Source organism: Ambystoma mexicanum, chromosome 11 (assembly GCF_040938575.1).
Source record: "Ambystoma mexicanum isolate Mex_15411 chromosome 11, UKY_AmexF1_1, whole genome shotgun sequence".
Taxonomy (NCBI): Eukaryota; Metazoa; Chordata; class Amphibia; order Caudata; family Ambystomatidae; genus Ambystoma; species Ambystoma mexicanum.
Window position 1 is genome coordinate 1,195,347,741 of NC_090934.1, and position 20,310 is coordinate 1,195,368,050.

Consider the following 20,310-nt stretch of genomic DNA (forward strand, 5'->3'; position numbering starts at 1 on the left):
CGTGAAAGTACGGTGAACATTAGTGGATGTTCTCTATATGTTTTCAATCGAAACACTCCCTGGGAAACTAATCCTTCCCGTGCCATGTTCACTCCTCCCATTTCATGATGTAATAATCGGAATCCGCCCTCCAGCATGTAGTGTACCTGGCTGGAGTTCCTTCTGCCGCTTAAAAGGTATATGTTTTTGAAAACGTTTACTTAGGTTTCCAAACATAAGCCTTTGAAACTGCTGAGGGGCTGGCAGCCTGTTCAAGGTTCTGGCCTGCAGAACAGTGGCAGGAAAGGGCAGCAGCTTGCTGAAGCCACAGAGGACCGCCGGGCAAAGCATCATGGAATGGTAGCGCTGGGGGTGAGCACTGGTCGGATGCTGCACCAGTCCTACATCAGGGGCATGGGCAAGAGTGGCGAAGGAGCACGAATCGGTTCCAGGTTTTAATATACTGATGTCGGAGCTGGACTGCAAATGTTGTACTTGTTGCCACTAGTCCTTTATTCACACAACAAAACTAATGAAACATAAAACACAAGAAGTCCGACTTTTTTTTTTACTTGGAAAAAGTATTTATTTTTTTATGATAAATTCTTTTGTCTGGTACCTACATACGGAAGTTACCTTCGAATAAGAGGTGGACATCCATCGAGTTACAGGTGGAAATCCTTCATAAGACCAAAAGTATACATCATTGCATAGATGAAATAAAAGTGTAACCAACAGCCCAGGCAAGCGGAGAACGTTGGGTAAGCTGTATAATGCCTGGACACACCTGCATTATAAAACATTCAGCCGAGAAGGCAGCGTTGGCTCTGCCATCCTTTTATACAAAAATATAATTTATATTGAATAAATAAGCAGCACTGGCAACTTGTATAATCCATCTCCCCATCACGGCTCTCGCTGGTCCTGTAGCAGTGTGCAGTCTTTGTTTGACACCCGTCTCTTCCACACTTTAAACCAATTGGTGGAAGGGCCTGGGAGAGGATGCTGCATGCCATGCTGACCTTTGACCTGTCCAGCAGGTGCTTCTGTGAAAGGAGTTTGGTGGCGGCATGGAACATTGGTGCTGATCCATTTCAGCTCCCGGTTCCAACCTCGAAAACAGGGCCTCGTTTAGTAGTCATTGGCGCTGCCCGGAAGCCTGTGGTTGGTTCTTTTCCCCTGAGTGGTGCTTTGAAGGTATACTGCTTCAGAGCATGTAGCCTAGGGGTAAATCCTGTGAGCTTGTAGTGAAAAGGCCAATCGGTTTTGTTTAAGTGCAACTGCCTTGCTCGCCACCCTCTCCCACACACACAGGTACCATCCACCGCTAAGTTTCCTTTGACCGCTGTATTGAATTTCCTTTCAAGATGCTCAGCAAATAAATAAACACCAAAATACATTTTACTTGTGCATCCACTGGCAGTCTGCGTGAACTTGGGCAAAGATTTTCCCTGCCAGTTGGAAGCACCAAAGGCCACATTTGCCATATCAAAAAGCATAACTGGTCCAGGGTCCAGACAAGGCGAAGTCTCTTTGGAATATAAATATTGCATACATAGAAGTGCGAAAGGGCCTGTGTCTCAACACAAATCTGGTCGTCCATGACTGTCCCTAAACACAAAGGCTGCAAGACTTCTATGGACATTGTTCCCGGCAGTAAAGCCCGAACACCAGTGGTGGTGTCTGCAAAGAGTTCTTTCCAGAAGCCGAAGTGCATGGTGCCTGGGCCCAGTCTGTGCAGTGGGCGATGGTGTATATTGCTTCTGTTTCACCACGTGGCTGGATCCACTTGAAAATGTTCACCCAAGGTTGCTGCTTATGTCATTTAAGCGCTCTTCAGTGGCAGTGTTACCCGCAATAGGTTTCATCTGTTTCTGGGGGATGCTAGTCAGTGCCTTGTTGGGAAATGACAATGCAAACCTATGAAATGTGCAGGGGGAGTAGCGCTGGCTCTTGAACTCCATCTTGAGTCACTCTGATGGCACCTTTCATTGGGAGTGCAGCCTTGGTTAGAGCCCTCGTCCTTCAGCAGCACCCAGTTTGCTACAAGATTGATGTCAACAGCTGACTCGTGCATGGTTACACATATATGAATTGGCGAACATGTTGTCATTGTTTGTATCTGCACCAGACTGTGTGGGGTGTAGAAGCTCCTGTCTGTTCATTTAGTGCGGAAGATCATATGAACGGCTCTGTGAAAAGAAAGAGAAGATTGGGGTGAAACATCTCAATGGTGGCTGATCACTGACTCCCCTGCTGGCATCCTACTTTAATGTATGGTAGCATGTCTCCTTCCTAGTCATTGTTCTTCACCACCCTTTATGGTCCATACATGGGTCTAACCCGAGTTTCACTGCATCACCTAATCACGTTCCACAAATACCACTATGCAATGACTAGATGAATTTAGATGTTTGTCCCCATGAAGAGTCTGCTTTCTACAAATCATGGTAGATATAAGTTCACACCGAATTCGACCTTCTTCATTTTCAGTTCCATCATGAAAATATTGTTAACGCTGCACCACCAATTCCTCAAATCAACAAAACCACCTTCTAGATATCTCTTCTAGACCCAGCATAGTGGAATGTTCCAACACGTTCTAAACAGAGACCCCCTCTTACGACCGATTACAATGTAATCTTCCAAAGGCCAGTTTATCTTTATCGACCTCGGATTCTCAGTGCAAAGAATCGTGCTAAGATCACATCTCCTTTGAGGTATTCCCCTCCTTCAAGTGGAATGAAACATTCCAAGTGCTTTGCACTTTGTTTCATGCTTGTTACAGAAACCGGGCAACAAAGATAGTCTAGATGTAGATGCTCCCCTCCAGATGCCCCCCCCCTTCCTTGGCTAAGAGAGATGGATCTTTCTATGTCTCCAGCCCATACTGTATTCCTCACCTTCTCTCAATGGTTAGGAGGGGGATTTTTTCAAGGTTGGCTCTAAATTCAGCTGTGGTACCCCCATGTTAAATTGTTTTTTTTTTTTTAATTAAAAGACCATTATGCCCACCAGACATCTCCCACGTAATCGTCAACCCTCTTGGGTAGTACTGGGGACAGTGCAGTGTTCCTAGATCATTACAGAAGTGCCTGAGCGTTTGATGGTTCTTCGGTGCCCTTGGCACGTACATAGAGGTGGACATGAAGTGTTCGGTGGTCTTGGCTTACCTTCCAGCCTAGAATGTTTGGAGTGGAGTCCACTTGACGATACGGGGGTTTCAGGGCACAGGCTCCAGCCAATTTTCTACAGACGTCTGTTTTCAATGCCTGAAAAGGGAGTAAACAACGTCAAGACTGTTCAATCCAGCTTAATGGCCTCTTCTTCTTGTAGACGCCATTTGCAATCACAGTAACACAATCTTCAGCTTCAATAATGTATGCGCACGAGCATGACGGCCCTTGCGTGCTGTAGGCCCTGGATGCCCCCACAGTCCCCGAGAATAGACAGCCAGTGAAGCCATGCATTTTAAAATAGTAGAGCGGATCAAATAAACGTGTATCAAGGGATGGCTGCATGTAAAACACTCTGAGTAGTGAGATTCTAAGTAAAGGCATGCTCTGACACTGGAAAAAGCTTGCGTTGGAATTACATGTGATTTTTTGCAAGGGCGATGTTCTAACATCGTGCATTCACATCAAATGTACTTCATGCTCATGGAACAAATAAAAAAGATGTGAAAAAGGGCACGCCTGGTATTGCCTGGTATTGCTGGGAGATTGCCGCTGCATTAAAAACAAGCCCAAGAAATGATGCAACTGCCTGAAGATGTAAATGCACTGATGTAAAGTTATGGACATGAACCAGCACTGGGACAGTAACCCTGATAGAGTCCTGAAAAGTACATACCTATCAGTAATCCCTGCCGCCAGACAGGACCACAGGTAACTTTACTCACAGGGACAACACTACATGTATATCATGTACCATAGCATCATATGTATCGCAATATTTATATTATTTCTAAAAGGTTTCTACCAAAACTATACAATATTAAAATGCAATCTCACTCTTCTTAAACGCAATCAAAATATGTTAAACCATTCCTAAAATTCTACATTTCATCCCACATTAAAAAAGCTAAATGTTTTTAAACTTTCCTCAATTTCAAACAGATAACATTTTCAGAAGCTGGTTTTAACACTCTGAGTGCGCCATTATTTATTATTTGTGATTTATACGGAACATCTCCATCGAAGCGCTTCCTTCAGCTTCTGGTTTTTAATTGGTCAAGCTTAAATCTTAAGTGCTGAGGATGAGTATGCGCGTCCTATTTGCATAGACATGCATAATAGCCCAGCAGTTAAGGGGTTACGTTAAAGCTCCAAACTTCTCCATCAAGCAAATCTCCTCGATTGTTTTGCATAAGAGGGGAGTCTACCTTCCGGCAGTCACTCCCCAGGTGTTTTTGGTCTAGGCAAGTTGTGTAATTCGATTTTAAGCTTGCCACACCCATTTTTTTAAAGAGCTTTTTATAGCAAACACGAGGATCAAGAAACTCTGGGGCAAGACCGTTCAATCTAAGTGTGTTATCACCCAGTTACGTTTCATCATGGTCTATCAGTGGTCACTAGTATTTAGATTCCGATCAGAAAGAATTGGAAATATATGGATACGATGTTCCGCTAAATAAAGCTGCTGCCACATCCACATAGTAGTAGCCATACCCTTAAATGCTATCCTGACTTGTCCTCACTCAAGTCTTGCTGCTTCTGTTGATTAATGGAGACAGTGGATTTCCTTATTTTTCTTTCATCGTTTTGTAACTTTTCCAAGGTTTGAAAAGAAGAACATTCACTACAATGTAGGGTGCGCAAGGACATTTTTGCTTGATACAGGATGCGTGGCATTCTCAGCTATTGTTCCGGCTATAGCAGCAGCTATCTGTTTGATCCACCTTAACTTATCACAAATTACACACAAATATGTGTATTCAGATACCCATTCTAGTTTTGTTGTTGATAGATACCAGAAATATTTGGGCTTGCACTATTTGTAAAACCATTACTCTGGCTTTTCTGAAGGTTATTTTCAAATCGTTTGTTCTACAATAATTGTCAAAAGTAGTTAGTGCTGTTTGAAGTCCAATGGGTCTGGCCCATGATGGTCATCTGCAAATATGGATACTTGAATGCAAGTTGCAACTACATGTACAGATAGCTATGTTCTGTGCCCGTAGCTGTCCCCTACCACGGAACATGCACATGGGGGTACGGATACCGGCAGAAGCCTGCATAGCAGCTGGATTGCAAATAAAGGCCTATTCTGGAAAATTACTACAAGGAAAGCGGGGCATTGGTGCATGACTGCTAGTGATGCCCTAACACTGGGGGTACAATTCCATACACTGATTGCTCATGAATGTCTGATTTAATTTAAATGGATTGCGTCTATAGTTTCTTTTTCTTTCTGCAGCATTTTCAGATCGAGGCGTCTATACATTGAGAACAATGGATAATTACCAGAAGGGGCAGTGAATGTTTCAAGCAAAAATATGGATGGTCTCTTGCTCACCCTTTTATCAAATCTGTTACATTTTTAATTTTGATCTTCCTGTTTTTCTTTTTGATTTTTTTAATGACCTAATTTCTGAAGAGAGAATTAATTGATCATATTCTGCTGCTTATTCTGTGCAAGTGGTCAATGCCAATGGGAGGACAGGGAGCCTGGCTGCCAATTCGCCCCTAACCCGCTCTAAAGACAGAAACCAGTGAAGGACTTCCAGTGAAACGTATATCGAGTTGGAAGCACCAGGTACTCCAGAGTTTTTTAGACTCTCAGCATTCTTGATCAAAAGGCACACAAAGGTATTCTGGTCACTCACCAATATGATCAAAAGAGGAATAGCAAGGATGGCCAGGATACACATAACGATGATGGCCACAGCATATCCTGGGAACAAACGATCTGCTGGCGTGGTTGTGGTGGGAGTAGTAGTTGCAGTGGTGGGAGTAGTAGTTGCAGTGGTGGGAGTAGTAGTTGCAGTGGTGGGAGCAGTCGAAGTAACTGAAATCATGATGTAAAAGTGTTTTATTAATATGGACATATAGCAAAGGACAGTTGAATTTCCCACTGCAGCGTCTCCCGAACCCCACGCCCCAAATTCTACAATTACATATCTGGCACAGTGAACTAATTCTAGGGTCCCCTCAGACTCCAATCTCTTCTCCATCAATAGCATCCTTCATGAGAAACACTGCATCCCTCAGACATTTAAGAAACGGACGAGCACATGCGTCACCTGCTTGGCGCTTAACCACTTTGTGCCTTCTCGAGTAATAGCCACCCAATGAGCACCAGTGTTGAGCTTGTGCTGTGCCACTGGGGCCTCCCCGGGAGGTCATCCGATTGGCCACAGTGCAATTATGAGAATACCCTGGCAAAGGATGCGCAATGTTCCTTTAAAATGCTGCACTGTGTTTGCTCTGTCGCAAGTTGCCCTCTATTGCTGCGTTCTACTATGTCAATAAATGTATAAGCTATTGACAAATAAAATGTAATTTCTATAGGGCTTGGGCAGTGCTAAGATGGTGCATCATTTCAGCTGATGCCTTCCCTCTGTTAGTCTTCTGCGCCTTTTCCAAGTGATAGTGTACCACCGTTTCTTCTACTATCTTATCCAAGTTGCTCCTGTATGAGTGTGTCCTTCTGTGGTTCTCTCCCGTTTGTGTGGAGTAAGTGATAGTAGTTCACTGTGATGGCAAGTCATTTGTATATTTTAGTTGATGACTCTGGTAAGTGTTTGTTTGGACCTGGGCATTTTTCAGCTTGTAAAGAAAGAACTGCCCTTCCGGGTGTGTGCATGCAATTATTGTCTACACCAGACCTTGATTTGTGTGAATGTAATTTAGCTGCCTTTGTGCATTTACAATTGTAAATGTTCATTTATACATCACTTATACACAGGTGGATTTCTTCAAAGCGCTAGGGAGCAAGGGCATCCACTAGTCATTCTTAGTTTCCAAATGATCTAACAGAAAAACTAGCATATTAGGCCTGACGGCATTTCTCCTAGTGCAAGTGCATGAAGTGTTACAGTCACGACCAGGGTAGGGAGGGGGAACAAAAAAGGGGAGTGAGGGGGACAGGAACAAACAAACTTAACTAGTCCTAGTACAGTCAGGTCATGAATGTGTAAGACAGAGGTGGGTGGAAGGGAACAAGGGCATCCAGACCAGCAAGGGCCCTGGGTTAAGTGCAGAACAGTTTTACTCTTGTGTAAAACACTTATTTGGCCATGCACAAATCACCTTCTCAAAGCAAACGCTTCTTAAATGTACCAGTACATCCCCAAGGCGTGCGACTCTCTGATTTGTGTCACCCTCCAAAGCTAACCAAACTCAAACTTTTACCACATCTGCAAATAGGAGCTCAACAGATGCGCAGAAACACACAAGTAGGGATTTTCTATGACCCCCCTGACCCCACATACACAAGGACCGCAAGAGAGAACCCAAATCCCTGGGTGTCAGTGCAAAGGATCACCTGAAACAGAAATGCAGACCCGCCTGAAAAAACACAGAAACTCAGTCTCCCTGAAGATTGATGAAGTCATGAAAACGTGTGTTAGGAAGAGAAGCTAAAGACTGGTAACAGAGCGCCTGCCTTCACATCTTTAAACATTGTTCCAGGAGTCCCAGGCTCACAAGGCAGTGCAGCAGGGCCACAATGCCTTACATTGGAGAGCCACAGCCATGGTTCCCCCCATCAAGGGGAAGATTTGTGCTATGGGGGGAGTTGTTTCCAGTCACCTGCCAGCAAAATCGAGTGCGAAAAATACAAGTACCAGAATCCACAGAGCTAATTAATTTGTTACACCTGAAACAGAAATGCAGACCCGCCTGAAAAAACACAGAAACTCAGCCTCTCTGAAGATTGATGAAGTCATGAAAACGTGCGTTAGGAGGAGAAGCTAAAGACTGGTAACAGAGCGCCTGCCTTCACATCTTTAAACAAAGGATCAGTAAAGTTAGACCTTTGATGCAGTATTGCGGGTTCCCTCTTAGCACTTAAGGAAAGAAAGTGCTTTGAAACTCCATTTTTAGATGTATAAGTGCCTTACAAATTACCAAATAAATAAATAAAGTTAAGGGGTTAAAATTTGAGGGTGAAGGAGCACATTAGTGAACAAGAGTGTAATAGTCATGGCGAGATTTCCTTTAGGTTTGTCTCTTATAGCCGCAGTAATGAGCACTGAGCTGCCCTGTATGAGAGTGAAAGTGGGGGGGATCAGATTTCGCAATCTGACCCCCTAGCGCCGCGGGTGCGAGGCTGAGGAATAGTTACACAGCTGCTGGTTGCAGCCTGCAGATATTGCCCCACAGAGGGAAAATCACTTTGACTTTGGTAAATTGCAGAGATCAAAATCCTAATTCAGGGTCTTTGATTCACTGTTACTTGTTTTACTCTCTTTCAACATGCCATCACTCTGTCCAGTACACCATCTCCACTCCAACACACAATATCTGTCCCTCTCCTTAAGCTATCCACCAAAACGATGCCCGTGAAATATATTTACCAACGCCTCCCAAAGTACAACCCTAAAACAATGTAGCGCACCCAATATCTGACCAAGAAGACGATATAGTTGCCACTGTCATTGCCTTTCAATACCATGAGACATGACGTTAACATTATGTTCATGGAAGAGGCATGATTAATAGAAACGCAAAGCTAATATTGATCGAGCCAGCCGCAGAATGAAACTTGATCTTCCACATGAGTAGGTATTCCAGGCGTGGTGGAGGAGAAGCCATCCTAGTGAAATCTTATTTCAACTAAATAGAAGAACCCGCCACAGCCCTTATGTGGCCTTTGAGCACAATTCACGAATCCACCTACCCCACATGGGGATATTAACTTCCGTGCACTGCCCTGTTGAAGCCCAGATAGCCCAATACCTAGACTGGACCGCACTGCAACAACATATAACTCTCAGGTGACATCAACAGCTGGATTGACCCTCCCGCAGGATACAGGCTCAGGCATTGCTTCCTAGGAGATGTAGGACTTGCTGCTGATAAAAATAAATCGGACACTTCATAGTCCAAGGGTCTTTGAAAACCTGATTCCTATGACTCAGAAGCTTTGCATAAAGGCCAACCACCTCCCTTTCCAGAGGAATCCTCAACGTCCACCTAATCTGAGTGTCTGCATGCAACCAAGCAACCAAGCCAGAAGTGCGTTCCAGCCGTTTAGTGCATGCATGCATTCAGAAATGTGAAGTCTGATCCCAATAGTGATTTTACCCTCCCATGGACCCCCCCAGTATCCTTCAGATAATATTCACTGAATGATGTATCACTTCCAGAGAGGCCTATAGACACTAGTAATCAGAGCATGCACACTAAATCCAAACCCTTGTTATCCCTGGCAAAAGCAAACAAGAATTCTTGCCAGACAACAACCTCTGAATACTTATCCGAGAACCAATCAAAGTCTTAGAGACAGAAAGAAAAATCCTATTCATTGTCTGGGATGAGCTCTTGCACATGAGAGGCGTTGCTGGGGGTGGGGGAAGGGTAAGAGGGGGCTATTGACCCGTGTATGTTGGTTGTAGACCCGGATAGAAGCTCAGGGGCTACAACCAAAAGGCTAGCCAGCCCCGAGTCCCGACAGTAGCGTAGCCCCCATCTTGGGCTGATCTTGCAACACCCCTGCTGCACTTGACAGAAATGTGACCCTTTTGCTTTCCTAGACTTTTTACACTACCTTTGATTACGGGGCAAGGACAGGATTCTGGCAGCAGGCACACAGATTAGTACCATTTTGGTGTCTCGCTGGACCCTTTTGAAGACTGCATGCCTATTTAGATTGCAAAACTATAAAGAGCAATTAGTAATCCACTTCCAGACACTGCAATTCAATCAACTGGCTCCTGGTTCACGTCCAGGCCCCGTGCCTGGTATTTAGCTCATGTCCCAATATCTTTAGACTATTTCATTGAGGAAATTCACGTCTGCCTATCAGACCAAGAGCTACAAGCGCTTTGCTCCCAAATGGCCAGCACGCGTTCCTAGAGAATGAGTAGCATTCAAGGAACTGGTCCGTCTATCTAGAAGGCCGTGTACTACGTCATACACTGCGCCATCCATCACACTTTGAAAAAAGGATCTTACTTTTGGAATCCCTTTTCAAAATGCATTTAACCGAATAACATTTAAATCCATCAATCTCCTCATGCAGCTTCAAAACGCATATGCACGATATGACATTTCCCAGAAAAGTGAACTCTGGATAGACACGGGCTACTCTCCTGTATTCCTTTTATTCACTGCATTAAATCATTTGTTGACTGTTGATTTTCTTGGAGTTGAAGCAAAACAGGGAATGGCCTGGTGTGATTGTGTCTGTGTTAAGTCACTTACTGTTGGACTGGATGCTTGCCGGATCCACTTCATAGCTCCCCAGGAAACCACCGGTGGTCAAGCTCTCTCGGAGAGTGCTGGTGATCTGGTCTGAAGTAGGAGGCGACGTCGTGCTGTTAAAAAGAACCTCTGCCGCGACTATCACAGACCCCTTCCTGGGAACAAACAACAATGCTACGTTACTTTATGTAGGCTTCAGTTCAGTGGAGTGGTTTCTAGTGTCTCATTAACTTAAGGAAACGTCCCATGGAACACACGAAATGAAGCAAATACGTGGTGTGCGATGTAAACCATATTTTGGCATCTAGTGGGGAAAAATGAAGTTTACCACTTTACATTCAAAGACTTAATAGTGACAAGGTGGCCACTGCACAGAGCAAAATGGCGCGCACACAATGCTTGACGGAAAGATCTGTGCTGGCATTGTCTGGTGATTTGGGGCGCTGGCACCCCAGAAGAGTACTTTACTGAGGAATGCACGGCTGCGCGAGGAAAAAAGGTTGGGTTTGAAGGAAGGATTTTATGATTTTTAAAACGTGGGTGGAAAAATTGCCATGAGGATCTCTTTATTGGGTTAAGTCATGTTTTGGGCCAGACGATTTCAGGTCGCCTCCTTAAGCAGCCATTTCATGCCATGGTTTTTGGACAAACAAGACATTCACATTTGTTTTTCACTGTTACCCCTCCCTATGCCCCCCCGCCCCCCCTCCCTATTTATGACTGGGGCCTTGGGTGCAGAAATTGTCTGTTTTGGTCCTCTGCGTTTCCTTGTGGATTTCTGAGCCAAGCCCAGTTGATTGATTGATTGATTGATTGATTTGTTTATTTATAGACCGCCTTACACCAAGGCACTGTACAATGGAACAACTAATTCAGAGAACAACAACAAACAATGGGAGCAAAAATTACCTCATGAATCATTCTACAACAAAACAGTGCAAAGAGCAATTAACTGAGGGGGATGGGAAGTGGAGTGGGAATAGGATTGGTGAGTGGGGACATGAGAAGGATAGAACGAGTGAAAATTGGAGGGAGAGAGAGTGAAATAGGAGTGGGGAGAGAGGAATTAGAAGAGGGAAAGAAGGGGGGAAGAAGAGAGGATGGGGGGGCCTTCAAGGTGGAGAATGGAGGAGGAGGGATTTAAGGGAAGTGCGAAATGAGGGGAGGGTCGTGGAAGAGCGGATTGAGAGGGGGAGTGAGTTCCAGTGCAGAGGAGCAAGGAGTTGGAAGGAGCGGAACCGGGAGGAAACCCAGGGGGAAGGAGGTACAGTGAGGAGGAAATGGTCAGCAGAACGAAGGGAGCGAGAGGGGGAGTAAAAGGTGAGAAGGGAAGAGAGATAAGGAGGAGCAAGACCATGTAGGGATTTGAAAACAAGGCAGAGAAAGCAACATTTTAGCTGTAAGTGGAAAGGTAGCCATCGAAGGTGAGAGAGCGAGGAGGAGATGGAGTCACGGGAGGTAAGGAGACAAAGGGTACGGACAGCGGAGTGGTAAATGGATTTAAGGGGGGCAAGCTGAGATGCAGGAAGTCCAAAGATTAAGGAGGAGCAGTAGAAGAGGCGGGAAAAGATGAGAGAAGAGATAAGGAGTTTGGTAGCGTGGAATGTGAGGGAGGGACGGATTGTGCGAATATTGTAGAGGTGGTATCGGCAGGAGCGGGAGGTAAGTGAAATGTGTTGTGAAAAGGTGAGAGAGGAGTCAAATAGAATGCCTAGATTGCGAGCATGGGAGGAGATAGGGAGGTTGGAGGGAGGAAAATGGATGAAAGGGGGAGGAGAGGGAGGAGGAAGTGTGTTAGAAGGGAAGAAAAGGACTTCAGTTTTATCAGTGTTAAGAGAGAGGAAGCGGGAGGACATCCAGTTCCTGATGGCTGTGAGACAAGAGGAGAGTTTAAGATGGAGGTCAGATGTGAAGGAGGAGAAAGAGAAAAAGAGTTGAGTATCATCGGCATAGAAGTGATGGGAGATACCAAAGGAGGAGATAACAGGGGCAATGAGGGAGGTGTAAAGAGAGAAGAGGAAAGGACCAAGTACAGAGCCTTGAGGAATACCGTAGATAAGAGGGAAGGAAGGAGAGGTCTGGCCTCCCCATGAGACGGCAAAGGAATGAGAAGAGAGGTAAGAAGATAACCATTTCAGAACCGGGCCTTTGAATCCGAAGGAGGAGAGAGTGTGTAGCAGGAGTGGGTGATCAACAGTGTCAAAAGCTGCAGAGAGATCAAGGAGAATAAGGATGGAAGATTGCTTGGCATGTCGAGCAGAGAGGAGAGAATTGAGAATAGAGGGGAGAGCAGTTTCAGTGGAGTGTTTGGGTCGGAAGCCAGATTGGAAGGGAGGAAGGAGAGCGGAAGAAGAGACGAAGGAAGAGAGTTGAGAGTAGGCGAGACGCTCAAGGAGTTTAGAAAGGAAAGGTAGAAGGGAGATAGGTCTGTAGTTAGTGGTGAGAAGTGGATCAGCAGAGGGTTTCTTTAGGATAGGAATAATCATTGCATGTTTGAAAGCTGAGGGAAAGGTAGATGAAGAGAGGCAGGAGTTGAAGAAAGTGGTAAGGTAAGGGATAAGAAGAGGGTAGATCTTGGGGATGAGAACGGAGGGGAGAGGGTCAGAGGGGGCGGATGTGGGGTGGGCTTTGGCAAGAAGGGAGGAGACATCCGAAGTAGAAACAGATGAGAAGACAGACATAGTGGAAGAGGGAGGAGAGGGGGGAGGAGAAGAGAGGGAGCTAGAGGGGGAGTTAATTTTTTGGCGGAGTGAGATGATTTTGGAGGAAAAGAAGTTAGCAAAGTCAGAGGGAGAAAGCGTGGAGTTGGATGAGGGATCGGGAGTAGGAGGAGAAAGAAGGCGGGTAAGAGTTTGAAAAATCCGACGAGGATGAGAGGCTTGAGACTGGAGAAGGTTAGAGTAGTAAGAGGACTTGGTGGTAGCAAGACAAGAGTTGTAAAGTGCGCGGTAAGAGAAGTAAGAGGTTTGATTAGAAAGCGAGGGAGTTTTGAGCCAGAATCTCTCTAATCGTCTGAGAAGGCGTCGCATAGAGCGGAGATGGGAAGTAAGTCAGGGTTGAGAAGGTTTCCGAGTAGGGCGAAAGAGAGAAAGCGGGTAAAGTTGGTCAAGGGCAGTGGAGATAGAAGATCAAAGGGAAGAGAGAGCATCGTCAGCAGAGAGTAATGTAAAGTCTTGGTGAGATGGGAGAGAAGAAGAGCAAGTGTCAAAGAAGAGGGTAGCGCCAAAGTCCCGGAGGTCACGACATGATTAGATTGGGGGAGAGGGATTAGTATTAGTGGGTGGTGAGAGAGGGGAAAGGGAGAAAGAGAGTAAGGCATGGTCAGAGAGATAAACAGGGAGAGAAGAGACAGGGGAGGAGGGGTAGGAGGAGTTAAAGATGAGGTCAAGAGTAGAGCCAGAGGAATGAGTAGAGGGTGAAGGAAGGAGGGACAGGAGGTAGGAATCAAGAATGGAGAGGAGAGGAGAAGATTGGGGGGGAGAAGGCAGATGGATATTAAAGTCGCCAAGTACCACTAGAGGAGAGGTTGGGGGAGAAATAAGTGAGAGGAGGTGGAAGGAAGGAAGAGAGAGGGCCAGGGGGTCCATAGACGACCAGGAAGGAAATAGGGAGGGGAGAGGAGAAGGACTTGTAGAGGAATTCAAAGGTAGGGAAAGAGGGGAGAGTTGGAGATGAAGAGGAGGAAATGAATTTGGGGTGGAACAGGAGACCAACGCCGCCACCACAACCAGAGGTACGAGGGGTATGGATGAAAGAGGAAGAAGAGGTTGTTAAGGAAGCAGGGACAGAGGTGTTATGAGGTGGAATCCATGTTTCAGTTAGGCAGAGGAAATGAAGGTTAAGGCGAAAGAATAGATCAAGGGTAGCTGCGGTTTTGTTTCAGATGGATCTGGCGTTCCAGAGAGCAGTGTTTATGAGGGCAGAGTGGTTGGCTGTGGGGGGGTAGAGAAGGTTAGGGCGGTGAGAGAAGGAAGGAGGATGGCTAGGGGACTGGGGGAGAGAATAGTGGAGAGGACTCGGCATCAGGAGGAACGAGTAGAATAGGAGGGAGAGGAGGAGATGGTACGGAGGGGAGAGGGGGGGGAGAGTGAGGTGGGAAGGAGATATGGAGGATGCATACCCAGGACTCAGGTACGGACAAAAGGTAGGTAGGAGCAGTAATAGTAGGAATGGGAATGTAGATGGTAGAGACCAGTGCGTTAGTTATATAAAGGGGGATGTAGAGGGCAATGTGGAATCAGGAGTAAGGAGAATTGGCAGGAAGAAACAATTGGAGGAGACCAGGTGAGGATGGCGTTGACGGTGGATTCAAGTCAGAGGTGAGAGGGAGCCAGAGGGAACCAAAAGAGTCAGAGGGTGCAGGATCTCGAGACTGTGGAAGGAGGAGTCCAGTGGTGCCTGAGGCAGGACAAAGTAGGTACTCAAAGTTATTACCACAGGAAAGAGAGCAGCAGTTGCTGCACCTCGGCCTGAGCAAATAGGCACAGGTTGGCCGGATCGCTGAAGGTGGTGACAGGGTAGAGTTGAGAAAGCAACCACAGTACAGGGCTGTAAGAACACTCAATGACAAAGTGGGTTGAGGAGGGGGGAGAAGTAGCGCACAAATCAGTCAGAGCCGGGTGAGCCGAGAACCGTGGGAGTAGAGTTGGAGCAGAGCCAGTGGAGCAGTAGAATGTTCAGGTGCTAGAGGCAAGTAGTGGACTCGGGAGGTCCTGAAGATGGATCCAGGTGTAGTTGCAGACTCACCAGGGCTCCACGTAGTGGAGAAGGGGGGGCGTTGAGCGGGGCGCCGCAGAGGGGATTCCCAGTGCCGCCCCGTTTCGTCTCTACTCGGGAGGTGGAGGATCCAGGGGGTCGCGAGGGCTGGACCCAGGCACAGTCACAGGCTCGACCAGACAGGTGAGGAGAAGGAGGGACCGACGAGGAAGCAGGCAGGACACTTAAGGCCACCCCGTCGCCACCCGGACACCAGGAGGGTGGGACGAAAGGAGGCTCCGGGAGGGCCCAATGCTGGGTCCACAAGCGGCCACAGGCACACCAGGAGAGCGAAGTGCGCCGGAGCTGCAGAGCACACCAGGACCCTGTGAAGTGAAGGGGAGGGCCGGTGTGAGAGCAGACTGTGCCGGAGCTGTAGAGGGGCAAACAGAACTAACACAATGGATGGTCGCTGGCTCAACCAGTTCCCGCGTAGTGCTGAGGCGCTCAGGGGGGTTAAGTGTAGCGCAGAGGCCCCAGGAAGCAGCGATGCAGATCAGCCGGGGTCCAGCGTAGTGCTGACGACGCTCCGGGGCTGAGTGAAGTGCAGAGGCCCCAGGAAGCAGCGAAGCAAGTCAGTCGGGATTGTACGCAGGAGGAGGAGGCTATGAGCCCTGTGGAATGAAGAAGGGGCTCGGAGAGCTGAGTGGAGGCAGCTGTGTGGAGGAAGCCGCAGGAAGCAGTGAAGCGAGTCCGCCGGGATCGCACGCAGGAGGAGGAGGCTCCGAGCCCTGTGGAATGAAGAGGGGGCTCGGAGAGCTGAGTGGAGGCAGCTGTGTGGAGGAAGCCACAGGAAGCAGTGAAGCGAGTCCGTCGGGATCGCACGCAGGAGGAGGAGGAGGCTCCGAGCCCTGTGGAATGAGGAGGGGGCTCGGAGAGCTGAGTGGAGGCAGCTGTGTGGAGGAGGCCTCAGGAAGCAGCGAAGCAAGTCGGCCGGGATCGCACGCAAGTTATTAGCCGGTAAGATGGCTAAGTGTGTTAAACTCTCGTTCCTGTGATCTGTGTTTAATTTGCGGGTCACAGTTTAAACACCCATTAAGACCAACTCAGCATTTCATCCTTCTGAGGTCAATAAATGTACTATGTAAAGTGCTTTAGATTAAAGCGCTATATAAAAAAACAAATCTGAATTTCTTTTCTTCTTTTTCTTTTTGTTTCTTTTTTTTCTTTTTTTCAGTTGTTTCTTTCTATTTTGGGAAATAAATTTTATCAAACAGTTCTGATAGAAAAGTATGTATGTTGTGAAGAATTGCATGGTTTGTATTCATTTATTTTGTTTGTTATGTGAAAAGCTGTTAGTCGGATATTCCACAATACTTTTTTTTATTGCAAATTATTATTTGCTATTATCCTTATGATTTATTAAGGGAGAGAAGGAGATCACTTCTCTGCCTGATTAACACAGTACATTCATGTCTTGGAATGTTTTCCGCTTGAGCCTCATGACCCTGAGATCAGTGCAGCATTATGCAGGCTTCATGTAACGCCTGTGCTCGGGTGTAGAAGTCTTGCCTGAGCATAGGTGAGAGAGAGCAGCACATGTACTGGTAAAAAGCATGCAGGTACTTACGTAAAGCCGGTCACCCTGACTCCCGTGCAATTGGGGAACTTGTTTTGGTATATTGGCGTCAGCTGTGAATGTGAAAATAGCAATAGTCAGATTTTGCTTTTATTAGACCTTTCCACACATTTCAAAGCAACATAACATGTTCAGTCGTGAATGGCAACCTTTAATGTCAGCTATGTGCCAAATGTGCCTCCTGCACTGCACACAGTGACTTGCATTGACATTAAGAGGCTTAAAGTACAGTACTAACAGGTGGTTATCTTCATGTTATTTGTGGAGCCGGTGACATGCCTTTACATCTGTGCATTTACAACTTTATGTATTTGCATGCACTGTTCTTGCACTGGTGTATTTTCATCAGGGTTGCTCATTTTACAGGGGACAAAAAAAACACATGTAAAAAAACGATGAAGGGGGCGTCCTGTGACGAAATCACTACTGCACTCCAGGAGTACTGAGATAAGTAGTGGCTAAACTGCACCACACTATTACTAAGCCATCTTAGGTAAAGGTAAAATGGGAACAGCCCCATGGGTATACCTCCTTTGCCTTTTGTGGTAACATGGGCCAAAGGCCGGATGCACTCTTCAGGGGGAGTATGGGGTGATAGTAGCAGCAACCCAAACAACTTAAGTAAAATAGTCCAAAATAAAAGAATGTCCAATCAAGGTTCTCTACATATATAGCTTAATTAATCAATGAAAATGCAATCAACTAGCTAAAAACACTAGCAACCACCCACCCCTGTAAAGTGACACAGAAACTGCACCCTGGTGTTGTGTGGGACTCTAGGGACTTGAGCAGGGTGTCCAGGCATGAAATTGTACCAATGTCACTGTTCAAAAAGGGTATGTCATTGATGAATAAGCTGGACAATGGGGCTTACAAGTCACTATGGTCCCTTAAAGTGAACCAGGGGACATAGCCTCTAAAGAGTACCTTATTATTGTCTTGCAAGGCTCAACAGCTTTGCTCAAAATGGTTCAAGTGAATGGGTCAAGCCGGTGCCTGGATGGTTTAGAAATTTAGCGTGTGATTTGAAGTTGCGTGAAGTGCCAAAAGCAGCATTGTTGGTTTTGTGTTGGTTTGAAGACATTGATATGGTCAAATAGGCTTAATGGTGGTTTGAAGCAGTAAAACAGGATTCCAGCTGCTCTTGGACTTGCAGTTTGTTGGGAGACCCAATGCAGGGCTCCAGGAGAAGCTGAGTCTTTCTTGCTCTGCACACACAGTCCAGGGAGTTTGGCTGGCACCTGCTTGGGGTTCCTTCACCTGCAGTGAGGAGCTGGTTTCAGTTCAGCTGATAAATGGCAGGCATTGCTCGACAGACGTTCATCCCTAGTGTTCCATGGGGATGGTTAGGGAGCAGAGCTTTCCTCTGCCTTGGATGCCTCTGTCTTCACCTCTGCTGCAGAGGGCTCTGGGATGGGCTGCCCTCTCAACAAAGGTTCAAAGGTGCATTATTTTTCTTCCTGTGTACAAGGATGAATCAAAGAAGGGGTGGGAGACCCCTGCCTTAGGAAGGCAACATGTCTCGGGGCATTGGTCCAAAGCAAGCCTGCTGGAAGGAGTGCAATCCCCATTGATGAGTCAGGTGACCCTTGCCCCCTGCCATCATAATCAGAGTGCCTTGTCCTTGAGGAAATAGAGGGGGCAGGAAGGAAGAGAGCCATTGCAGAAAACCAAGATGGCGGGACCCCTTCGCAGGCCTACCTTCCCTCTCTGGCTGCTCTATCTCTGCCCCTTTCACATGCATGCTGACTTCAAAAGAACTCTGGTGTGCAGCTGGCTCTGTTATGTCAAGGCTGTCTTTCAAGCACTGTCTCCCAGGAGATCTCCTAGTGGGAGGTCCCAGGCATTGAGGGGAGTTGTTACTCATCCTCCCTGGCTTTCAATAAAGAAAGCATCATGGTTATTGTCTCAATTGGCTGAGTAGAGACAACTAGGCCAACCATGAACACACATTGCTCTGACATAACTTGGGGCTGGGCTCACAGAGCAAGTTAACACTTGCCCAATATCAAATTACTTGTGGCCTTCATAATTGTATGCTTGTATCTGTCATTGTACCACCACCAGGCATGGCTTGTTATTAGAGGTTATCCTGCCACCAGACTGATTAAGGCAGACAATTAGTATAGTTTAGATCATAAGTACATACAATACAATGCTACCTCTGCCTGTGGTGACTTTGGGTCACAGCATCTGTCAGGGAGGCATTTGCAAACTTTGATCCGCCCTGTGCCACTGGAGAGCAGCAGCTACAGATGTCTGGCGACTCGTGGCGCAGAGGTACGTGGATGATTTTGGCATGGAGCTTTATGAAAAGAGGGTCTGTTTAGCAGATCTCCCTTTCAGAAACAGAATTACCCTCATGTTATTATAATACAATTAAAAAGCTAGGGCTTTCACACTTGCACCACATGACATTTTTTTAGATGCCACTGCCCCCGTTTTTTGTAAATGATGCATGTGCACAGATGGCCATGCTGTAGATACTAATGTAAATGCATAGCTGTAAAGACATGGAACCGTGGAGCCTATGCATGTTCAAATCAATGTCCCGGGACTCAATGAAAATGTCCTTTTGCACTTCCAGTAAAATGCATGGCCGGAATCTATGGGAGTGGCTAGCACCATGAGTCAAAGAAGCGCCACATGGCATGCTCGCCAGGTCTCCATTTAAACTGTAATGCACTGTTTACAGGTACCTCGGATGCTGTCACACAACTGAGGTTTTTGAAAACTCTAAAGGTAAAGTGAGTTGGACCCTCCTAACTTCCAAATGACAATAATTGCATTATATGGTTGCATACATCAATATTTACAACATACATGTCAATATTCGGGAACTTTAAGCAATGTGAGTGTACTGGCAAAAGGTTATGAGAACTGCAAAAAATATATCACTTTTCAAAAAGTAGACTACACTTTGAGTTGTCGAGCATGCACTACAATGAATACTTCTGAACGGAAAAGCAAAAAGGAGTACACATATTTTTGGCCCTCATAACTTTTTAAAGAACAAAGGCAGTGACAGCAGCTAATTCATTTGTCACCCACGTGCATTTGCCACTTCAGAGCCCTGCTCTCAGCACTGTACAAGATTTGGTTAAAATGGCTGACGCCCGCTGCTATTTTGGACATGAGCCCAGCTGTTGGTAGCTCAGGGGTGTTGCAGCTATGGCACAGCATCCCCCACCCCCACCCCCTGAACAATATGAGTGGAACCTGGTCACCAGCTGCAGCTCCAATTTCCAGGTAATGGGGAGTAATGGGGGGGGGGTAGGGGCAATCTAACGAAGCAGCTGCAGAAAACGCTGCCCAACAGGTTAGGGAAGCACCTTGCTGCATGTCCCCCACTCACCCCAAGGAACAGTGCATGCTCATCCATTAACTTTTGTAATAAGGTTGTCATGGCGCCAAATCCTCCTGATTTCTGATGTTACAGAGAACCAAATGGCACCAAATAGCTAATCCTGGTTATGTGAGGACTTGCTGCTGTGGTCACACAATTCAAATCAAACAGGTACTACTACCAGTGAATACACTCGGGCTGCAAGGGCCCTTGGGTCTATATAAGGAGCTGGGGCGTTAACTGGATTCACTGCGGCCCTCCAACACCCTTCACTTGTAGAG

At 46.5% G+C, this 20,310-nt stretch overlaps 1 protein-coding gene across 1 annotated transcript in view; it reads right to left on the reverse strand.

Annotated features, from left to right (window-relative positions):
• Positions 1 to 539: 539 nt before the first annotated feature.
• The window catches only part of LOC138504221 (pneumococcal serine-rich repeat protein-like), a 46,727-nt gene continuing 26,956 nt past the window's right edge, over positions 540 to 20,310 (reverse strand). Inside the window, exons 4-8 of the mRNA XM_069624546.1 lie at positions 16,675 to 16,736; positions 10,350 to 10,504; positions 5,807 to 5,988; positions 3,153 to 3,251; positions 540 to 2,171 (exon numbers count right to left, since the gene is read on the reverse strand). Of these exons, the coding sequence (XP_069480647.1) occupies positions 2,145 to 2,171; positions 3,153 to 3,251; positions 5,807 to 5,988; positions 10,350 to 10,504; positions 16,675 to 16,736 (525 nt within the window). The 3' untranslated portion in view covers positions 540 to 2,144. The remainder of the gene's footprint in view (positions 2,172 to 3,152; positions 3,252 to 5,806; positions 5,989 to 10,349; positions 10,505 to 16,674; positions 16,737 to 20,310) is intronic.